General features: G+C 42.3%; 2 protein-coding genes and 1 pseudogene across 5 annotated transcripts; all 3 read right to left on the reverse strand.

Annotated features, from left to right (window-relative positions):
* Nucleotides 1-26: 26 nt before the first annotated feature.
* On the reverse strand, nt 27-3,348 carry LOC118366276 (ribosomal RNA-processing protein 8-like). Of its 2 annotated transcripts, none has more exons than XM_035748861.2 (8): nt 3,188-3,348; nt 2,830-2,949; nt 2,379-2,670; nt 1,390-2,305; nt 1,098-1,227; nt 875-981; nt 654-750; nt 27-548 (listed from the first exon to the last, which is right to left on the reverse strand). In XM_035748861.2, the coding sequence occupies exons 2-8, from the start codon at nt 2,929-2,931 to the stop codon at nt 432-434; spliced, it is 1,761 nt and encodes a 586-aa protein (XP_035604754.1). In that variant the 5' UTR covers nt 2,932-2,949; nt 3,188-3,348; the 3' UTR covers nt 27-431. The 2 variants fall into 2 exon arrangements, with proteins under 2 accessions (XP_035604754.1, XP_035604836.1); XM_035748943.2 differs by having other exon boundaries at nt 2,830-2,943; nt 3,188-3,337.
* A 161-nt stretch (nt 3,349-3,509) lies between these two features.
* On the reverse strand, nt 3,510-14,725 carry LOC118366393 (probable ATP-dependent RNA helicase DHX40; annotated as a pseudogene).
* Nucleotides 14,726-15,022: 297 nt separating this feature from the next.
* LOC118366487 (uncharacterized) lies at nt 15,023-18,880 on the reverse strand. Of its 3 annotated transcripts, none has more exons than XM_035749200.1 (11): nt 18,718-18,880; nt 18,260-18,400; nt 17,901-18,075; nt 17,381-17,476; nt 16,457-16,525; nt 16,152-16,178; nt 15,814-16,041; nt 15,628-15,675; nt 15,423-15,536; nt 15,298-15,327; nt 15,023-15,205 (listed from the first exon to the last, which is right to left on the reverse strand). In XM_035749200.1, the coding sequence occupies exons 1-11, from the start codon at nt 18,853-18,855 to the stop codon at nt 15,150-15,152; spliced, it is 1,122 nt and encodes a 373-aa protein (XP_035605093.1). In that variant the 5' UTR covers nt 18,856-18,880; the 3' UTR covers nt 15,023-15,149. The 3 variants fall into 3 exon arrangements, with proteins under 3 accessions (XP_035605093.1, XP_035605034.1, XP_035605145.1); XM_035749141.1 differs by having other exon boundaries at nt 16,448-16,525; XM_035749252.1 differs by having other exon boundaries at nt 16,448-16,525; nt 18,260-18,444.

Here is an 18,880-nt window from a genome sequence, read left to right on the forward strand (position 1 = left end):
AAATTATTGTGCATGATAAGACTTAATGCAATACAATTCTTTTTTGATTTAATAAAAAATATACCAATGTTGTCAACAACTTTGAACATGTTTTCTCTTTGAAACAACATTTGAAAGCCCACAAACGGTTGACAATATCAACAATCCTTGATACATTGTTTGGGGGTCAAAAACACCAGCTCATCTATGAAAGTAATTTTTCATATTTACAGTTACATCCAGTAGAAGATACATTTTCTGTTACTGCCCTTCCTGCTTGACTTCTCTCCTGGGGGTGTATCCCAAATGGCACCCTATTCCCTATATAGTGCACTACCTTTGATCAGAGCCCCATGGGCCCTGTTCAAAAGTAGTGCAGTATAAAGGGAATAGAGTGCCATTTGGAACATATGTTTGGAACTGTTTCTCCCATGTTCTCATCACTGTTGCCCTCATCGTTTCTTGTACAAACAAGGCCTCAGCTCCAGTCCTGCTGCCTTCTTTACCCTCTCTGGAGCTTCTGCAATCTTTTCAAACTCAAAGGAGTAAAAGTGGCTATTCTCTGTGTCCTAAGGAGGGAGCAAAATTAATAGGGTAGGGTATTGTAAAAATGCATTTCTTAAAGCTAAAGACAAAAACATGGCCATCCCAGTTTACTATGATTACTGCCTTACCTTTGTGACCAACTTGAATCCCAGGCTGGACAAAGCACCCATGAAGTTCCTCACATTCTCAAATCTACTTGCCACCTCTGCAATTTTCAGGATACCCCTGCAAAAAATGACAAATTGTTTAATAATAAATGATGACATAAATATGGAAAATAAATGGGAACACCTTCTACTCCAGCATATTGACATACTGTAGCTTTGTTTTTCTGCACAATATATCTTACCCCATCACCAGCACACGGTTAGCCTCAACTAGAAAATCCACAAGGTTAGTCCCCATAAGAGAGAGACAGAATACAGCTATGTCCACAGTACCATCCTTGAGCGGTACCTGCAGACAGGTGGGACAACAATAGAAATCATACATCATTATTACATGAAAAACAGACTGCGTAGTAAACAGGCATGGATGAAACAGATTCGGGATCAATGTAAAGTTGCACTCACATTGGCCATGTCGCAGACAGTTACACGGTCACAGATAGGTACCAAGTCAAAACTGTGCACTTTGTTCTTCAAGCTAAGAGCAATTTTGCAGTCACCACAGCCAAAATCTGCCACTACCAGAGAGGCAGGCCTGAAATCAACACAAATGGTCTTACAAAGAAAGCCACATGCTATTTCAATGTGGATTCCCCACCCCAGAACCAAGACAATAAAAATACAAAAACTATGCAAACAGACTTATTGCAAACAATGCAAGTATGTTAGGGTCAGATAGAAGCATAACACAACTCACGTGCGGCGTATGTAGGAGATGATGGCGTCGACAGGATTAGCTGGCCAGCGCTGGACCTGTGCCGTAAAGCCCCTGTGGTAGATGCTAAAAGCCTGGGGGTCTTGTCTGAACATGCGTTTTGCCTCCCCACTAGACGTGGTGTACAGAACCTCGTTAATATAGCGGAACCGCGCTGACTCCAAACGCTGTTCCATGCGGGACCTCAGAGCAGTCGAGCGGTCTGCAGCCTCTTTCACCTCCTCTGTGGTGCGTGTCTCCTCCTCCTGCTCAGCAGGTTTCTCTTTCTTTTCCGGGCTCTGGCCATGGAGCATTCTCCTGAGCTTTTCTCTCCGCCGGTCTTGCCCTTTGCCCTCGTCCTGTTTCCTCCTCTTACTGCCGGGTGGCTCCGCGTGCTGCTCCTCCCTAACCAGCTCCTGAGGTTTCTCCTCTTCTGTCATTAACTCTTTACCGAGTGGAACTGCTTTTTCTTGAATGCTCCCCTTTGTCTTTTTCTCTGACAAGTTCTTATTGTTTTGAACTGTTTCTGTGTCTGGAGTGGAAGCAGTCTCATTGAAAGTAGTCTCTTTTCCCCCTGGGACTATTTTCCTTTTCTGTGTTTTACGCTCACCCTCTTTCTGCTGTTTTTCCCCCTTTGTATGGCGGTGTGTCTGGACGACCACGGTTTCCCTGTTCACACCAGAAACTGTTTTTGGTCCATCTTCTGTATCCTTTTGCACAGTGGTCTCTGCTTTTGTGTTTTTTGGGGGGGTGGTATTCTCTCCATTTTTGATTTTGTATTTGTTTTTACATTTCTTCTTTTTCTTAATCTTGTTTTTCCATTGCTTTCGGTTTAATCTCTCAATCTCAGCATCTGTTGCTGCTTTTCCTTGTTTACTACCACCCATAATGGACTCTCTATTCTGGACCTTTTTGAACCCTAGGAAATAAAGAAAACCTCAAACCTCTTCAACTTAAGACAATCAATTGACAGTTGTGCTTGTGAAACTCACCTGCTTTTATTGGTTTCTTTGCTTTTATTGGCTTCTTAGCTACAGGCACTGCAGTCTCCTCGGCACACAAATCTCCACTGTCCTTATCGGTCTCTTCTCCTGAAACAGCTACTTTCTTGCATCCTCTTTTGCTTCTTTTCTTCTTCCTCTTGGTGTGTGGTGTCAGTATGGCCTCTGTTTCGCTGTCACTGCCTGCTTCCCAAGGGGCACCATTGCTCTTGCTCCAGTTTGGTACGGACCCCAGGGTTTGGAGGGTCCGTAACAAACTCTTCTTCCTCCCAACAAATGTTGTCTGTCCGGGAATGGAGAATGAAGGTGTCAAATTAAATACCATGGGAAAACCAAAATTCAACCCTCTATTTGAATATGTGGTCACTGGCAACGTGAGTTGTGCCTGGCTTGCTAGCTACATAGGTATTTAATTATAAAGAAAATTGAGATGGCTGCTCACCGTGATATTGGTGCTGTCAGACAGTTTGAAACTGCTGATGACCGTCTTGGTCAGAGCTTTGGCTTCTGGGTCATCGTTCCACTCATCCTCCTCAGCGAACATGCTTGACCCGCGCTGTAACTAACGGTAATGCATTACGTGAACAGGTAAAAAAGAACGCACGTGTATTAGAATAAATGGTCGCTAGATTAGTGTGATGCTTTTCGGTACTGGCAGTAGATTCCAGAAAATATTAAATCAACGCTAACCTGCTTCTAGATTGAACAAGCTAGCGTTATATCAGACATTGTATTAAGCAGCCAACTTTCAAAACTGCTAGCAACATTCATTCCAATACAACGACGACAACTTCACTCACCTGTCAGATGACTTATCAACACGATATGTTAACGGACTTAATTGAATCGATGAAATGTGAAGAATTACAAGTTTATCTGTGAATATTGCCAATTTCTGTTTAAGCCACGTTTGTTTCGCACATTGACGGACCAAAACAAGCGCATGTGAATGACGCAAGTTTCTCCGCAAAGCATGATGGGATATGAGTCTTATTTGGTTTGTATGACTACCAATGGAGGACACACAAATACGTTTTAAAAATCACGGAGCACTGGCATTTACGAAATTAACCTTTATTTTAAAGGCAGCGATGTACAAAATAAAGTGCCTGTGATTGTTCTCCTGTTTTCTAATGTGCTGATTTGACAACACTGTTGGGTGACATATTGACAAAATGTATGTAATTCTGTAACTCTCACAGAACCAGAAGAAAATGGAGGACCTCCACTGGCAAAATGTACTCTCATGACAAAAACGTTGATTGGTATGAAACTAAAAAAGAAATATACCACTAAAAGATAACATAGCATACAACATCTTCAGTACTAGACATTTGATGTGACTAGGATTCATTATCTCCACCTAGTCCATTATTAATGTATATTTAAATATAATATTTAGCAGACATTTTTATCCAAAGTGACTTACAGTCATACATACATACATTTTCCACATGGGTGGTCCCAGGAAGTGAACCCATTACCCTAGCATTACAAGCACCATGCTTTACAAACTGAGCTACAAAGGACATTTGACCCTCAACTCTCAGACTCCTGTGTTGTAAAACATTGTTTTGAACATCGACTGTGCAGTTTATTATGACGGTCAGACTTTTAACCCCTGAGTGGAGATTCTTCTGTCCTGGTCAGTCCAATAACAGAGCCCTTCTTCCCCTAAGGATAAGTGTCCGGAGGATAAGTGTGCTTTGCCTTGTTCCCGCTCCTGTTTTCTCTGTAGGTAGCGAGAACGGGCATCGTTCACTGAGCTTTCATCTTTCCGTTTCTCCAGTTTCTTGAATGCGTCTTCAGCAGTCCCCTCTAGAATAAACCAAACACACATAATGACTATTAGAAGAACAAAACAAGCATACATAGCATACAAATCACCTTGGGGCCTGGCTTGATCAGAAAACGCACTACAGTAACTTATCTTGTCCAATATGAATGCTCAATTACGTTTTCCATTTCAAAAACCTTTGCCCCCCCCCCCATTAGATGTTTTTATGAGACCTGTACTGTATATAATAAAGGAGCAGCTACAGAAACAAATGTTATACAATTCATTCTATACCAGTAAATTCATGCTCAAACTGAAATTGTCCACCCACACAGACAGCGCCTCTTCAACATCAGGAGGCTGAAGAAATTCAGCTTGTCACCAAAAGCACTCCCAAACTTTTACAGATGCACAATCGAGAGCATCCTGTCGGGCTGGCTGTATCACCGCCTGGTACGGCAACTGCTCCGCCCACAACCGTAAGGCTCTCCAGAGGGTAGTGAGGTCTGCACAACGCATCACCGGGGGCAAACTACCTGCCATCCAGGACACCTACACCACCCGATGTCACAGGAAGGCCATAAAGATCATCAAGGACAACAACCACCCGAGCCACTGCCTGTTCACTCCGCTATCATCCAGAAGGCGAGGTCAGTACAGGTGCATCAAAGCAGGGACCGAGAGACTGAAAAACAGCTTCTATCTCAAGGCCACCAGACTGTTAAACAGCCACCACTAACATTGAGTGGCTGCTACCAACATACTGACTCAACTCCAGCCACTTTAATAAATGGAAAAATGGATGTAAAAAATGTATCACTAGCCACTTTAAACAATGCCACTTAATATAATGTTTAGATACCCTACATTACTCATCTCATATGTATATACTGTACCCTATACCATCTACTGCATCTTGCCTATGCCGTTCTGAACTAGAAGCACAAGCATTTCTCTACACTCACATTAACATCTGCTAACCATGTGTGTGACAAATTAAATTTGATTTGATTAGCCCATCACACACCTGTTTGCCTTTTAGCTGCTTCCTTGGTCTCCCACTTGGCCACCTCCTCTCTGGCCAAGCTGCTCAGCTCATACACATCCACTTCATGGAGCACAGGAATCATGGAAGATCACCAGTCCAGCTGGTCCTCCTGGTCCTCCAAAGAGCTACGGGGGAGGGGGAGTCAGGTTAACGTGCAGGAGAGATGGGGATTGATGTGTAATATGCATTCTGGGGATTTAATGGATTGTTCTGAAGTGATCAGAATATAGTCCTGGAAGTCTTTACCGTTGATGATGGATGAATGTGAACCATGGATCCGTGCCCATACATTGTCCAAAACACCTTTCCAACTGACCTGAGAGAAAACCACAACATTTCAGTTATCTTTCTTGACTTTTTAACATTGCTGGCATAAAAGCCGGACCTTCTTGCCTTGTGTATGTATCTCTGAGCGCCCCTGGTGAAGTAACCAGTGCATAGGCATCTCCTGAACAGCTCACTCTTATTACCATCAAACTTCTCCATAGGGAAATCTCTCTTCTAGAAACAACGGACATACCCTGGTTATAAATCTGTACATACATGCTCAGAGCTTCACATCATAGTTTTAGCTACACAAAAACTAATAGGATAAGTAAATAAACAAACAACAAACTGACCTGTTGTATTCGTAGGAGGAACTCTCTGAGCTGGGTCTCCTCGCTGAAGGCTGACTTTTAGCGCCCTCCGGTGTATATAGTTGTCTTTACATCACGCTGACGGGGCATCACAACAAGTAGGCAGCAAAACAAGCTCATGTTAGATGGAGACTCATGAATATGAATGCAGTGAATTTAATGTAGCTTATTAAATACAACAAGAGGAGTTATGTTTGTATACCTGGCCTTGTCCTTCTCAAACACACTGAGCCACATGGTGAAGTCCTTACAGCTGCCCGTCTGCACTCCCAACTGCCTGTGCTTCTGATCTGCCTCCTTCTGCTTCTCTGGATGGCCTGCAGAGAGAGAAATGCCAAACATTTAGATTAGAACTATGACTTGGGATTATGTCTGACTGAATTCCAATGGAATACATCGGTAAAGGCCATGATGTATACATGTGTATTTCTGACATAACCACATCTTCATTGGCTAAACCGAGGCCTCATGCCGTTATTGTCCACCTGGTCTGATGAAAATGTTCTCCACAGACAGCATGGTGGCTATAGGCAGCAGGAGGTTCCTCAAAGCTTAGGGAGACAGCCTGGAGCAGGGCCCGGGTCAGCCCTGGGGGCAGGGAGAATTATACCATCATCTCACCCAGCTGGGTCACTTTACCTCTCCTACAGACACCACACAGGGGAGGGGGATATTGATAAGAGCTAACAAGAGCTATTAAAAAGATTGAGTCGTGATAGTCATGAAGAACTGCCAATACTGTATGTAGTAGGTTCCCTCTGTTCTTGATGGTGAAAACAGCAGAGTTGTATCCCTATGTGGTTGTAGATGTATCTGGTGGAGATTTGTATAAGCAATGACAGATGTACACGAATATACAGTATGTCTATATCTCTCACCTGTCGATGGCGTCACATTGGTAAAGCAATTTCAATGCTTCTAGGATGAACCTCTCCTCTGGATGGTCCAGGTAAGGGAACCTTAAGAGGGACAGACCAAGCAACCATGGCCTCAAATGACTTGTTGGATTGTATTGTATTATCACAGTCTTGAAAAACGGACACTGGTTTCTCTGAGCACTTGAGGAAGTGGAGTTGTACCTACCTGATGACATCATGAACTTCTAGGCACTTGAGTGTGAGGATAACAGCGGTGAGACTGGTCCTCTGGATCTCTGGAACGGTGTACTCTTGCATGCACCTATCCCAGAACTTCTGACTGTAGTAAGTCCCGGCGGAGGTTCTCCCTGCTCGGCCTGCTCTCTGCAGGTCCTCGCTCCTACAACATCACAGTTCTGTTCATTAGGCACAAAATGAAAGGAAGCAGACAAACAGGGACTTCCGGGACTTACTTTGAAATCAGAACCACTTCGAGGATGTCCATAACCCTTTAGTTATGGTTGAGTTGCTTCACTAACTCACTGTCAACAATATACCTGCAGTGAGCAAATTACAGTCATGAAATTTGAGGCCTTGCATTTTGTGATGGATAAAAACAGCTCTATGCAGTCATGTCATGACTTTATTCTTTTGATTTAGCAAGCAAATGACATGCTAAACTGTGTGTAAAAGGGAACTCCATCTGTTTTTCTATATGTGCATGTCACAGTGAGGGGTACTCAGACAGTGCCGGAAATCTTACCAGTGAGCATAGATCTGTACATGGGCAGGATCAGCAGCCCTTCCACTTTACGGTCCTGCAAATCGTAACGGTAGTCTATGAATTAAGCCTTCGCATACAACATGTAACAGTCCTTCACAATATCAGACAGCCCTGTTATAAACAGTTGTATCGAAGAAGAAAAATGAACCTGTAATCATTACATGAATATTCTGGAGATTATCATTAGGTTTACCTGTTAGAAACACAAGGATATCTCCAGCCATCTCACTTGTGTGCACATCCAATTCCACCTTGATAACCTGTCACGGACAAGAGGTTTGTTCATACTTAAAGTATCCCCCATATTTTTTCCCCATACATACACTAGAGACAATATACCATACCAATCAAATGTTTGGACACACCTACTCATTCAAGGGGTTTTCTTTATTTTTTTACTATTTTCTACATTGTAGAATAATACTGAAGATATCAAAACTATATATGGAATCATGTAGTAACCAAAAAAGTGTTACACAAATCTAAATATATTTCATATGATATTCATCAAAGTAGCAACTCTTTGCCTTGATGACAGCTTTGTACACTCTTGACATTCTCTCAACCAGCTTCACCTGGAATGCTTTTCCAACAGTCTTGAAGGAGTTCCCGCATATGCTGAGCACTTGTTTTGTCACGACGTCCGCCGAAGTTGGTCCCTCTCCTTGTTCGGGCGGAATTCGATGGTCGAAGTCGCAGACCTTCTAGCCATCGTTGATCCTCTTTTCATTTTCCTTTGGTTTTGTCTTGTCTTGTATCACACCTGGTTCCAATCCCATTCATTACATGTTGTTTATTTAACCCTCTGTTTCCCCTCATTGTCCTTGTCGGTGATTGTTTGTTTGTTAGCTTTGTGCAAGATATGTTCTGGTTTTGTACCCACTTTTATTATTTTGTATATTTTGTTTTTTGAGTTTTTGAGTACTTATTAAACTGTTCCGTTTTATGCCAAGTTCGATCTCCTTCGCCTGACTTCCCTGCCACCAGCATATGCCCTTACATGTTGGCTACTTTTCCTTCACTCTGCGGTCCAACTCATCCCAAACCATCTCAATTGAGATGAGGTCGGGTGATTGTGGAGGCCAGGTCATCTGATGCAGCACTCCATCACTCTCCTTCTTGGCCAAATAGCCCTTACACAGCCTGGAGGTGTGTTGGGTCATTGTCCTGTTGAACAACAAATTATAGTCCCACTAAGCGCAAACCAGATGGGATGGCATATCGCTGCAGAATTCTGTGGTAGCCATGCTGGTTAAGTGTTCCTTGAATTCTAAATAAATCATAGTGTCACCAGCAAAGTACCCCCACTCCATCACACCTCCTCCTCCATGCTTCACGGTGAGAACCACAGATGCGGTTATCATCCGCTCACCTACTCGGCGTCTGACAAAGACACGGCAGTTGGAACCAAAAATCTCAAATTTGGACTCATCAGACCAAAGGGCAGATTTCCACTGGTCTAATATCCATTGCTCGTGTTTCTTTTCCCAAGCAAGTCTCTTCTTATTATTGGTGTCCTTTAGTAGTGGTTTCTTTGCTGCAATTCAAACGCAAAGGCCTGATTCATGCAGTCTCCTCTGAACAGTTGATTTTGAGATGTGTCTGCTACTTGAACTCTATGAAGCATTTATTTGGGTTGTAATCTGAGGTGCAGTTAATTGCTGATTTCTTAGGCTGGTAACTCTGATGAGCTTATCCTCTGCAGCAGAGGTAACTCTGGGTCTTCCTTTCCTGTGGCGGTCCTCATGAGAGCCAGTTTCATCGTAGCACTTGCTGGTCTTTGCGACTGCACTTGAAGAAACTTTCAAAGTTCTCGTAATTTTTCGGAATGACTGACCTTCATGTCTTAAAGTAATGATGACTGTTGTTTCTGTTTCCTTATTTGAGCTTGCCATAATATGGGCTTGGTCTTTTACCAAATAGGGCTGTCTTCTGTTTACCAACCCTATCTTGTTACAACACAACTGGCTCAAATGCATTAAGAAGGAAAGAAATTCCACAAATGAACTTTTAACAAGGCAGACCTGTTAATTGAAATGCATTCCAGGTGACCACCTCATGAAGCTGGTTGAGAGAATGCCAAGAGTACAAAGCTGTCATCAAGGCAAAGGGTGGTTACTAAGAATCTCAAATATAAAATATACTTTGATTTGTTTATCAGTTTTTTTGGTTACTACATGATTCCATATGTGTTATTTCATAGTTTTGATGTCTTCAAATCAAATCAAATCAAATGTATTTATATAGCCCTTCGTACATCAGCTGATATCTCAAAGTGCTGTACAGAAACCCAGCCTAAAACCCCAAACAGCAAGCAATGCAGGTGTAGAAGCACAGTGGCTAAAACTCCCTAGAAAGGCCAAAACCTAGGAAGAAACCTAGAGAGGAACCAGGCTATGTGGGGTGGCCAGTCCTCTTCTGGCTGTGCCGGGTGGAGATTATAACAGAACATGGCCAAGTTGTTCAAATGTTCATAAATGACCAGCATGGTCGAATAATAATAAGGCAGAACAGTTGAAACTGGAGCAGCAGCACAGTCAGGTGGACTGGGGACAGCAAGGAGTCATCATGTCAGGTCGTCCTGGGGCACGGTCCTTGGGCTCAGGTCCTCCGAGAGAGAGAAAGAAAGAGAGAATTAGAGAGAGCATATGTGGGGTGGCCAGTCCTCTTCTGGCTGTGCCGGGTGGAGATTATAACAGAACATGGCCAAGATGTTCAAATGTTCATAAATGACCAGCATGGTCAATTAATAGTAAGGCAGAACAGTTGAAACTGGAGCAGCAGCATGGCCAGGTGGACTGTGGACAGCAAGGAGTCATCATGTCAGGTAGTCCTGGGGCATGGTCCTAGGGCTCAGGTCAGTTGAAACTGGAGCAGCAGCATGGCCAGGTGGACTGGGGACAGCAATGAGTCATCATGTCAGGTAGTCCTGGGGCATGGTCCTAGGGCTCAGGTCCTCCGAGAGAGAGAAAGAAAGAAGGAGAGAATTAGAGAACGCACCGAATAGGACAGGAGAAGTACTCCAGATATAACAAACTGACCCTAGCCCCCCGACACAAACTACTGCAGCATAAATACTGGAGGCTGAGACAGGAGGGGTCAGGAGACACTGTGGCCCCATCCGAGGACACCCCCGGACAGGGCCAAACAGGAAGGATATAACCCCACCCACTTTGCCAAAGCACAGCCCCCACACCACTAGAGGGATATCTTCAACCACCAACTTACCATCCTGAGACAGGGCTGAGTATAGCCCACAAAGATCTCCGCCACGGCACAACCCAAGGGGTTGACACATTTGCTGTCTTCACTATTATTCTATGAATGTAGAAAATAGGAAAATAAAGAAAAACTATTGAATTAGTAGGTGTGTCCAAACCTTTTCTGCCAATTCGCAAAATCATTATTTGGTGATTGGCTGTGTAGGCAATTTGGTGTGCATACAGTTAAGCGTTTAGACATATGCATATGCATAAGACCAGATTAGGTTTTTCTTTCATTATTTTAGGCTAAATGTAGACTATATAAATTGCACAATAATGAAACATTCATGGATTTTTTAAGGTATTGTTTCTCTTTATTCAACCCGTCTGCCCTTCACCGGTATTGTGGGTTATGAGCCAACCTGCGCATCAATAGCTGATTTTAAATGAGCTAAATCCTGGGGTGGTACAATCACTGAATTTATTAATTATCATACATCATGCTAACAGTTGGCCTATGTCAGTAAAAGCAAGCTCACTCCCTACCTCTTTAACGTAAACAGAGCTCTGTGTATCAGCCAAACTTGGGGGTGACAGGGAAGGTTCTTCCAGGCAAAGTGAAGACAAGACAGCCTCCCAGGAACACAGAGAGCTTGTCTGTCTCCAGGGTGGCTGACATTACCACCACCTTCAGGGGGACAGAGCAACCCTTAAGAGGCCTTATCTGGACTGGAGAGGGTCGGCTTCAACAGACCCAACAAAATGTCCAAAAGTAAAACACATGTTACACAACTGTTTACAATCTGGGATTTGTTTATCAGCAAAACAGCAGCACCACCACTTGCTTTGGTTATACAACTGAGGGATGGAGTTGGGGATATAATCAGATTACTGTTTTGAAGTAGTTGCCTCTATTACTGACCCTGTTAAGGCTCCTCTCATGGGCTTCATCCAAAATGACTACACTGTACTGAGACAGAACAGGGTCTGCCAGGATCTCTCTCAGCAGACAGCCGTCTGTCATGTACTTTACCAGCGTGTCCTGACAACACACACATCTCCTTTCAGAGACACACATTTGCTGATATACACAACACTCCAATTCCCTCCACATCTTTCAAGATGCCTAACACATAAGCGTATCCAATCATTTACGTGAAGTATCACTTTGAGCAGTCTAGTACAGTGTTTCCCAATCCTAGTCCTCGAGTACCCCTAACAGTAAAACATTTTATTGTATCCCGGGACAGGCACACCTGATTCAACTTGTCAAATAATCATCAAGCCCTCAATAAGTTGAATGAGGTGTTTGTCCAGGACTACAATGAAAATGTGTACTGTTGGGTGACTCGAAGACCAGCGTTGGGAAACACTGATCCAGTAGGCAGGTGTCTTGGAGCTCTTTCACCTGTGTCGTGCAGTCATCGAAGCACACTTGATATCCAACCTCTCTACCCCAACTAAAGTGCATCTCCTGTGATACCCTCTGGGCTACAGTGATGGCTGCTACTCTCCGAGGCTGGGTGATGCCAATCCTGCTATTACTCCAAAATCCTACATAATTAACACAAGTTTACACCTATCTAAACCTTTCAGATCTCTCTATAAGGGCATCACATAGACGAATGCTATAATAAAGGGTATAGAGGTTTGGGTCAACTTTGAATTCTGTACACAGGTCCCATGGGGACGTTGAGTCATTTTCCCTCTGCCAGTCTCGCCAGTGACAACCAAGAATGAATTGTCTTTGACAGCCTGTTGAAGTTTGGCCTTATGTTGATAGATTGGCAGGTTCTTTGATTCGTCTGAATCTCCCTTGGTATCCCACTCCGTCCTTTTCGACATGATGGACTCTATTGTTGTTTAACTATGCGAAAGGGAATGATGACAATAGCTGGTTCCAATAACTTATATTACACGTATACACTAACAAAGAGTAAACACATAACTGCTTACTTATATAGAGTTGTAGGTCTGACTCTCCTCCACAATATTCCAACTTTTAGGTCATAAAGATTCCAAGTTACACACGTTTCTGTCGGCAAACAATGAAACACAGCGACTTCCGGATACAACGCATTCTACGTTTTCATTGGTCCCTGTCTTGGCCAAATACGTTTACTGTCAGCCGCTCCCCATGTCTGAAAAATCCCTGCAGAAGTATTGCCTTTATGCACAATTTTCGACTATTAAATGGAATAATATGCTATAATTCATGACAAAATGTACAATTGCATTAACACACAAGGGTTCGATTGCTACAATGAGCCAATTTTGTCAGTCTTTTATGACAGTAAATGTACAGATAAGATTATTATGATAAGTGATTCTGTTACAGGGCATTGAGCAGCCGGTTCCTTTGCAGACTTCTGTATCATAATGAAAGTATACCTGGGGGATAGTGTTATTAATTGGCTGACATAAGTGTCTACAATAAGTTCATTATTTTCACTGTAAACAGGAGCATTCAGGCCTCTGTGCCCAGAAAGTGGTGATGAATACCACCCAGTTACTGAAAAGTATCTAATAATTTTCACACAATGCAATTTGAGTTGTATATGAGTTAACAGGCACTCAGACTTTGTAAACTCATGGAATTTCACAAAGGAGGATGGCCTGACTACAAATCAATTGTAATGTGATGGATACTTAACTCCCTTGCTGTGGACCAGTGGCAGAAACACAGTCCTGTGGCTGTCACCCCTGTAGGGACACCTGACAATGGAAACAACAAGTCCTGAACCCAGTTGTTTACCATTGGAAAATAAGTCAATAGGGATTGATCATCTGTGAACAATTGCAATTGGCTTGTAGTTGTTGGTTATGGTAGTAAACATGTAAGAGCACACAGTCACTGGCGGTTCCCATCGGTGAGAGTGGAAGTACCTGTAAGAGGATATTCATATTTTAAATTTTGAATAAATGAATGTTAAAAATTGAGTCTGGACATACTCTACATTTGAGAATACACTATAAGGAGTATGATGACACTAGAATGTTGGTTCACAGATCATAGGGTCTTACAGGAGGCATGTAAAGGTCTAAAAAGGGCCTGAAGTTGCCACTTTCAGCATGATTTTCTAAGAAATTGTTTGTGTGATACAAATGTAAAAAGGCATGTCAAACATTTTCCTACCAATTAACTTTTTGTGAGAATTGCAAGAACAATCTGAGATACCAAAAATATTATCAGCCTACGCTGATGTGGAATAGGCCGTTAGATTATTTTTTATCAATCTGAAAGTAGGCCCAAGGAAAATAATCAATTTGACCTGATAGGGAAAGAGATCCGATAGAGAAATAGACCATCAATATGGTACAGACCTGTGATTGAGCGCCACAGTAGGTGAATGGAAAGCGAAAGGTAACAAAGTGGTCAGCCCTGGTTTTGGACTTGCAGTTCTGGCTGTGGCTGGAGGGGATCTGGACTGTGTCCAGGTTCAGAGGGGGGAAAGTGGCATTCTGGAAGATGGTGATGAGAAACCTTGTCTTTGTCGCAGTGCCCAGGAGAACTTCTCAATGTGGATTGTCAAACAATGCAACTTTTGTATTATATAACATTAAGGCAAAGATTTTGTTACCTTTCAGGATGCATTTTACAGATGAGAGGCACTCTCTTGGTGATCTCAACTTGGCCCTCTTCTAGCATATCCTTGATGATCACTGTCAAGCTGGCAATATCTCCCAGGCACATTAGAATACAAGCGAAGTTAACGTCAGCCTTTATGTGCTACAGCAAAACAAGAAAGAGTTTGAATATTAGCGGAAATAATTAGCCTACTTGTCTTTTGACGAGACAGCCATAATAGGGAACAGAAAAGACAACGAACCGGTCTGTCTCTCCCATGAGATAGTGGCACTGAAGAGCAATATCTATTGCCCTGTAGTGTCCACCATTTTCATCTGCGTGAATTTGAATACACAGGACATTATCAGGACATTATCAATTAACCAAAACCACAAATATATAACCAATGATATTGCCATTTGATTGATCAGGGTTGAATACATAAGTTACTTACCTTGGACATAAATGTTCAATTTAAAATGGGTGAATTGCTCTTTAGGAATGTAGAGAGACATACCCATTATGACCACTCACAGTGTCATTTATGTATATTTAAAGTGCGGTTGAAAGTATGGATTATATCCCTCACTCCGCGAATAACAAATGATCTCTGATGGTCAGCAAACAGTGGACATTGGGCCTGGGTGACCATCCACTGGTGGGGTGACACAGCTGAGGGTCATTAGGGTTAATGGCCTTGATTAGATCCTTTCTGATTCCCATTGGATGATTCATTGGTGCATTAAATAATCTCAAACCATTGAAGCAAAAATGATTTGACTTTATTTCATATTTGTTTCACTTTCAAGACAATACTTTATTTAAAAAATACAACTCAAACAAAAAGGAGACCAAGGTGTTGAGACCCAGTATCCTCATCATCCCCATCATTTGTTGATTTGGTCTGTACTCTTGTTGTAGATAGGGTTTTTATATTCACATTCTGGGAGAGAGTGCAAGAGAGAGGGAGTGGTTTCAATGTAAGATAAGTTATAATGATTATACAGTATGTTGTGAGGAGAAAAAAAAACTTACTCTCTTTGGGTTTCTTTCTCCAAAAGCTTCCTGCAATGAGAAGGAGACAAGGCATTGATAACAAAATGCTAGAGTGCATATTGATTTGTATCAGAGATTACTGTAAAACATAGTGTGTAAGATACCTCTTTGGCGGTTGTCCATTTGGAATCTTCCCTCCTGGTTGGTCTCTGCCTCGTTTGCTCTTTGGTGGCTGTCGATCTGAGCTCTGGCTTGCTCATTGATCTCTGCTTGGTTTGCTGTCAGAGTTCACGACGAGTCAATGTAATTCATAAAAGGATCACTGCAAGCTGATACTGTAAATTGCTAATTAAAAAGCTCTGACTTTACCATAGTAATGCTGTCCGAGACTTGATTGGCGCAATCTGCTCATGAGTTCTGGGGAAGGAAAGTCCATTAAGTTCAATTACTTCTGAATGGAACATGAATACCAAGCAGGATAAAAATATTGGTATCATTGAACAAGGGAAAATTATTATAGAATGTTGACTGTATGTTACATAAAGTATAGCTCACCTCTATGAAACCCTCTTCTTTTCTCACTCAAATCTCTCACTGGTTTATTTTGGTATCTAGCTGGTTCGTGCTGGTGTCTTGGTGGTTCGTGCTGGTTTCTTGGTGGTTCATGCTGAATTCCGGTTGGATCATATTGAATTGTGGTTGGATCCTGCTGAATTCTGGTTGGATTTTGCTGAATTCTGGTCGGTTCATGCTGCATTCTGGTTGGATCGTGCTCATTGTTTTCTGTTGAAGGGAGGGAAGAGAACAGTTCAAACTCGGTCCATGTAGAAAAGAAAACAACAACATTAAAATTCCATTCAATGAAAATGGTAAATCTAAAATAATAAACGTACCATAGATAGGTCGCTCATTGCCGGCTCCTAAAGTAAGACAAAAACAGATGTGAGCATCAGTCTGGAAATGCACCATGACTTTATACTGTGGTCTTGTTTTGGTAAATATATAATGATGTTGTAATGTGGCATAAACTTAACCACATGGACATTAAAATACACTGTGTGTGTGTGTGTGTGTGTGTGTGTGTGTGTGTGTGTGTGTGTGTGTGTGTGTGTGTGTGTGTGTGTGTGTGTGTGTGTGTGTGTGTGTGTGTGTGTGTGTGTGTGTGTGTGTGTAGCCTACGTGTGCTTACGTTTTTTACCTCTCTTCTGTGCCACATCTCTCCCAACATCGTCACTACACGCAACGTCCTCAGGAAGTGTACTGGATCCTGTCATATTATACAGAATTCTACATTAATTTCATGTTTCAATCAGATTTGAAAAGGGTGCTCAAATACTATAGAGGTAATAAAACAAGAAAAGGCACTGCTATAAGATTATAATTTTTTCAGGCGTTGTGTCTTTATTGAAAGTACATCACATTTCACAAACATATTAGGCTACTTTGAAATGTTCCACTGCTTAATGCCACATATTGGGTGGAATTAAGACATGCATGTAGGCCTGTTTAAACTCTGCAATGTACATCTTTTTAGTAGGATATGTAGCTACATAACTGACATGGTGTCACGTCTGCTCCCGCTCTTCCCCCCTGGCGCTCAAGGGCGCCAGGCTGCCCTGCATCACGCACTCCTGCCATCATCAATTACACACACCTGCCTTCCCTCGTCACACGCATCAGCGATATTGGATTCACCTGGACTCACTCATTACCTGTTTATTACCTCCCCTATATTTGTCAGTTCCCCTGCTCTGTTGCCTTCTGATGCATTAATTGTTTTTGTCTTCGTTACCCTTGTGCTGACGCTGTTCCTGTCTCCTTCCATGTCCGTTCCTTAGTAAATGTTTGATTCCCCGTACCTGCTTCGTCTCTCCAGTGTCAATTCATGTGACACATGGAAGCAGCTTGCAAAGTTGCCCAATCAGCATCATAACATTTACGTCAGAAAGAAAGGATGCTGCTTAATGCTCATAGGAAGATTCAAATTAGCCTGAATAACTGTCAACGCACTCAGTGTAGCATACTCTATACTGTGCAGTATACCATGCTAGCTGCTTCATCAATATCATTCCAGTACTGAAGTAAGACTGAGGGAGTCAGAAAGAGGAACGGAGGTGCTCACGTGTCCATTTCACCCAGCAGAAACAGCCACACAGGAGCACTATGAGGACGGCCACACCACCAACGCTGAAAAACAATACTTGCAGATCTCTACTGTCTGAAGAGAGGAAGAGGTGGTTTTATTTACATGTACCTTACAGAAAACATTACGCAAGAGGGCTGCTTTGTCTAACCAGACCAGAAATATGTTGGCCTTTACATAAAGTGATTGTGTAAGGAAAAACCGACCACATGCTGTGTATACAGAGTGCATCTCTGCAGTTTGCATACACAGTATGAAGCCTACACCAATTATTTTGACTCATTACAGGTGACTTGAAAGGGTCCTAGATTTTCGGATACAACAGTATAAGAGATTATTGTTCTAATGTAACAATAAACTGACTTTCTTTTGATACAAATATTTGGTTGAGGTCACAAGAAAAATCAAACCTACAACTCAGGTATTGTTACAAGCACCATTCTCCAACCAACTGAGCCACTGGAACAATATACTACTGTAGATACTAGCATAGTGTTACCTTGATCAAGTTCCTCAACTTCCACTCGATGGCACTGGTCATTACTCTGTAGCTCACAGCAGTAGGAACCCAGGTCTGAGGCCTGAAGGGCATCGATTCTGATGGAGAAGTTCCCCAGACCTCCCTGATTGGGGAAAGCCTTCACTCTGCCCTGCCTAGGGTCCAGAAAGTCCACCTGATAATAATACATTCATATTTTATTTACATATTATTTGAAGAGCGCTTTTCATTACATGCAGAAATTACAAAGCTGTACATTAAAAATAAGGTAAAAAATGATTTTAAAAGGCTAAAGTCTCAAAGCTAAAAAGAAGGTTAGTATTGTACATGATATGCAGACAACCGAAGGAGGCAACAACCTTCCCAGAGGATGTGATGTTGACCAGACTGGCACCAGAACCAGAGATCTGGTTCCACACCACCCATCCATAGCCAGGGCTGATGCCTAGAGAGGTAGACCCAAAGCTGCATGACAAGAGCACCGCAGAGCCCAGTGGAGCCTGGAGGGTGGATGTGTTACAGGAGTCATGGCAATGTTTGTTACCTAAAGGAGGAGTGATGGGTATGGACGGTTATCAGGCTCATTTACAAAACGTTGCAATGTAATGGTTAAGATATACAATTCTCAGGACATACATACATTTTTCTATTGTAAGCTAAATATAGGGTTTAAAGAATTACACCATTATTTTCCTGATGCACAACACACTCACGACAGGAAGCTTCTCTTCAATTTCTACTCTTCTATTCTACATTTATTCTCTCATATCTCTACATAAAATGCTATATCTATATTATCATTATCTTAAGCACTTACCCATTGAAGCAACAGAGGTATAACATAATACCATCCAGAAAAAACAGCCATCAGTTTTGACCAAGAACATTTTCTGTATTTTAATATATGGTGGTGAGTGGTATCAGAAATGTAAGTGAAAGTATCAGGCACATACATTCAGTAGCTACTACATGAGCAAGGT

Source organism: Oncorhynchus keta, chromosome 1 (genome assembly GCF_023373465.1).
Source record: "Oncorhynchus keta strain PuntledgeMale-10-30-2019 chromosome 1, Oket_V2, whole genome shotgun sequence".
Taxonomy (NCBI): domain Eukaryota; kingdom Metazoa; phylum Chordata; class Actinopteri; order Salmoniformes; family Salmonidae; genus Oncorhynchus; species Oncorhynchus keta.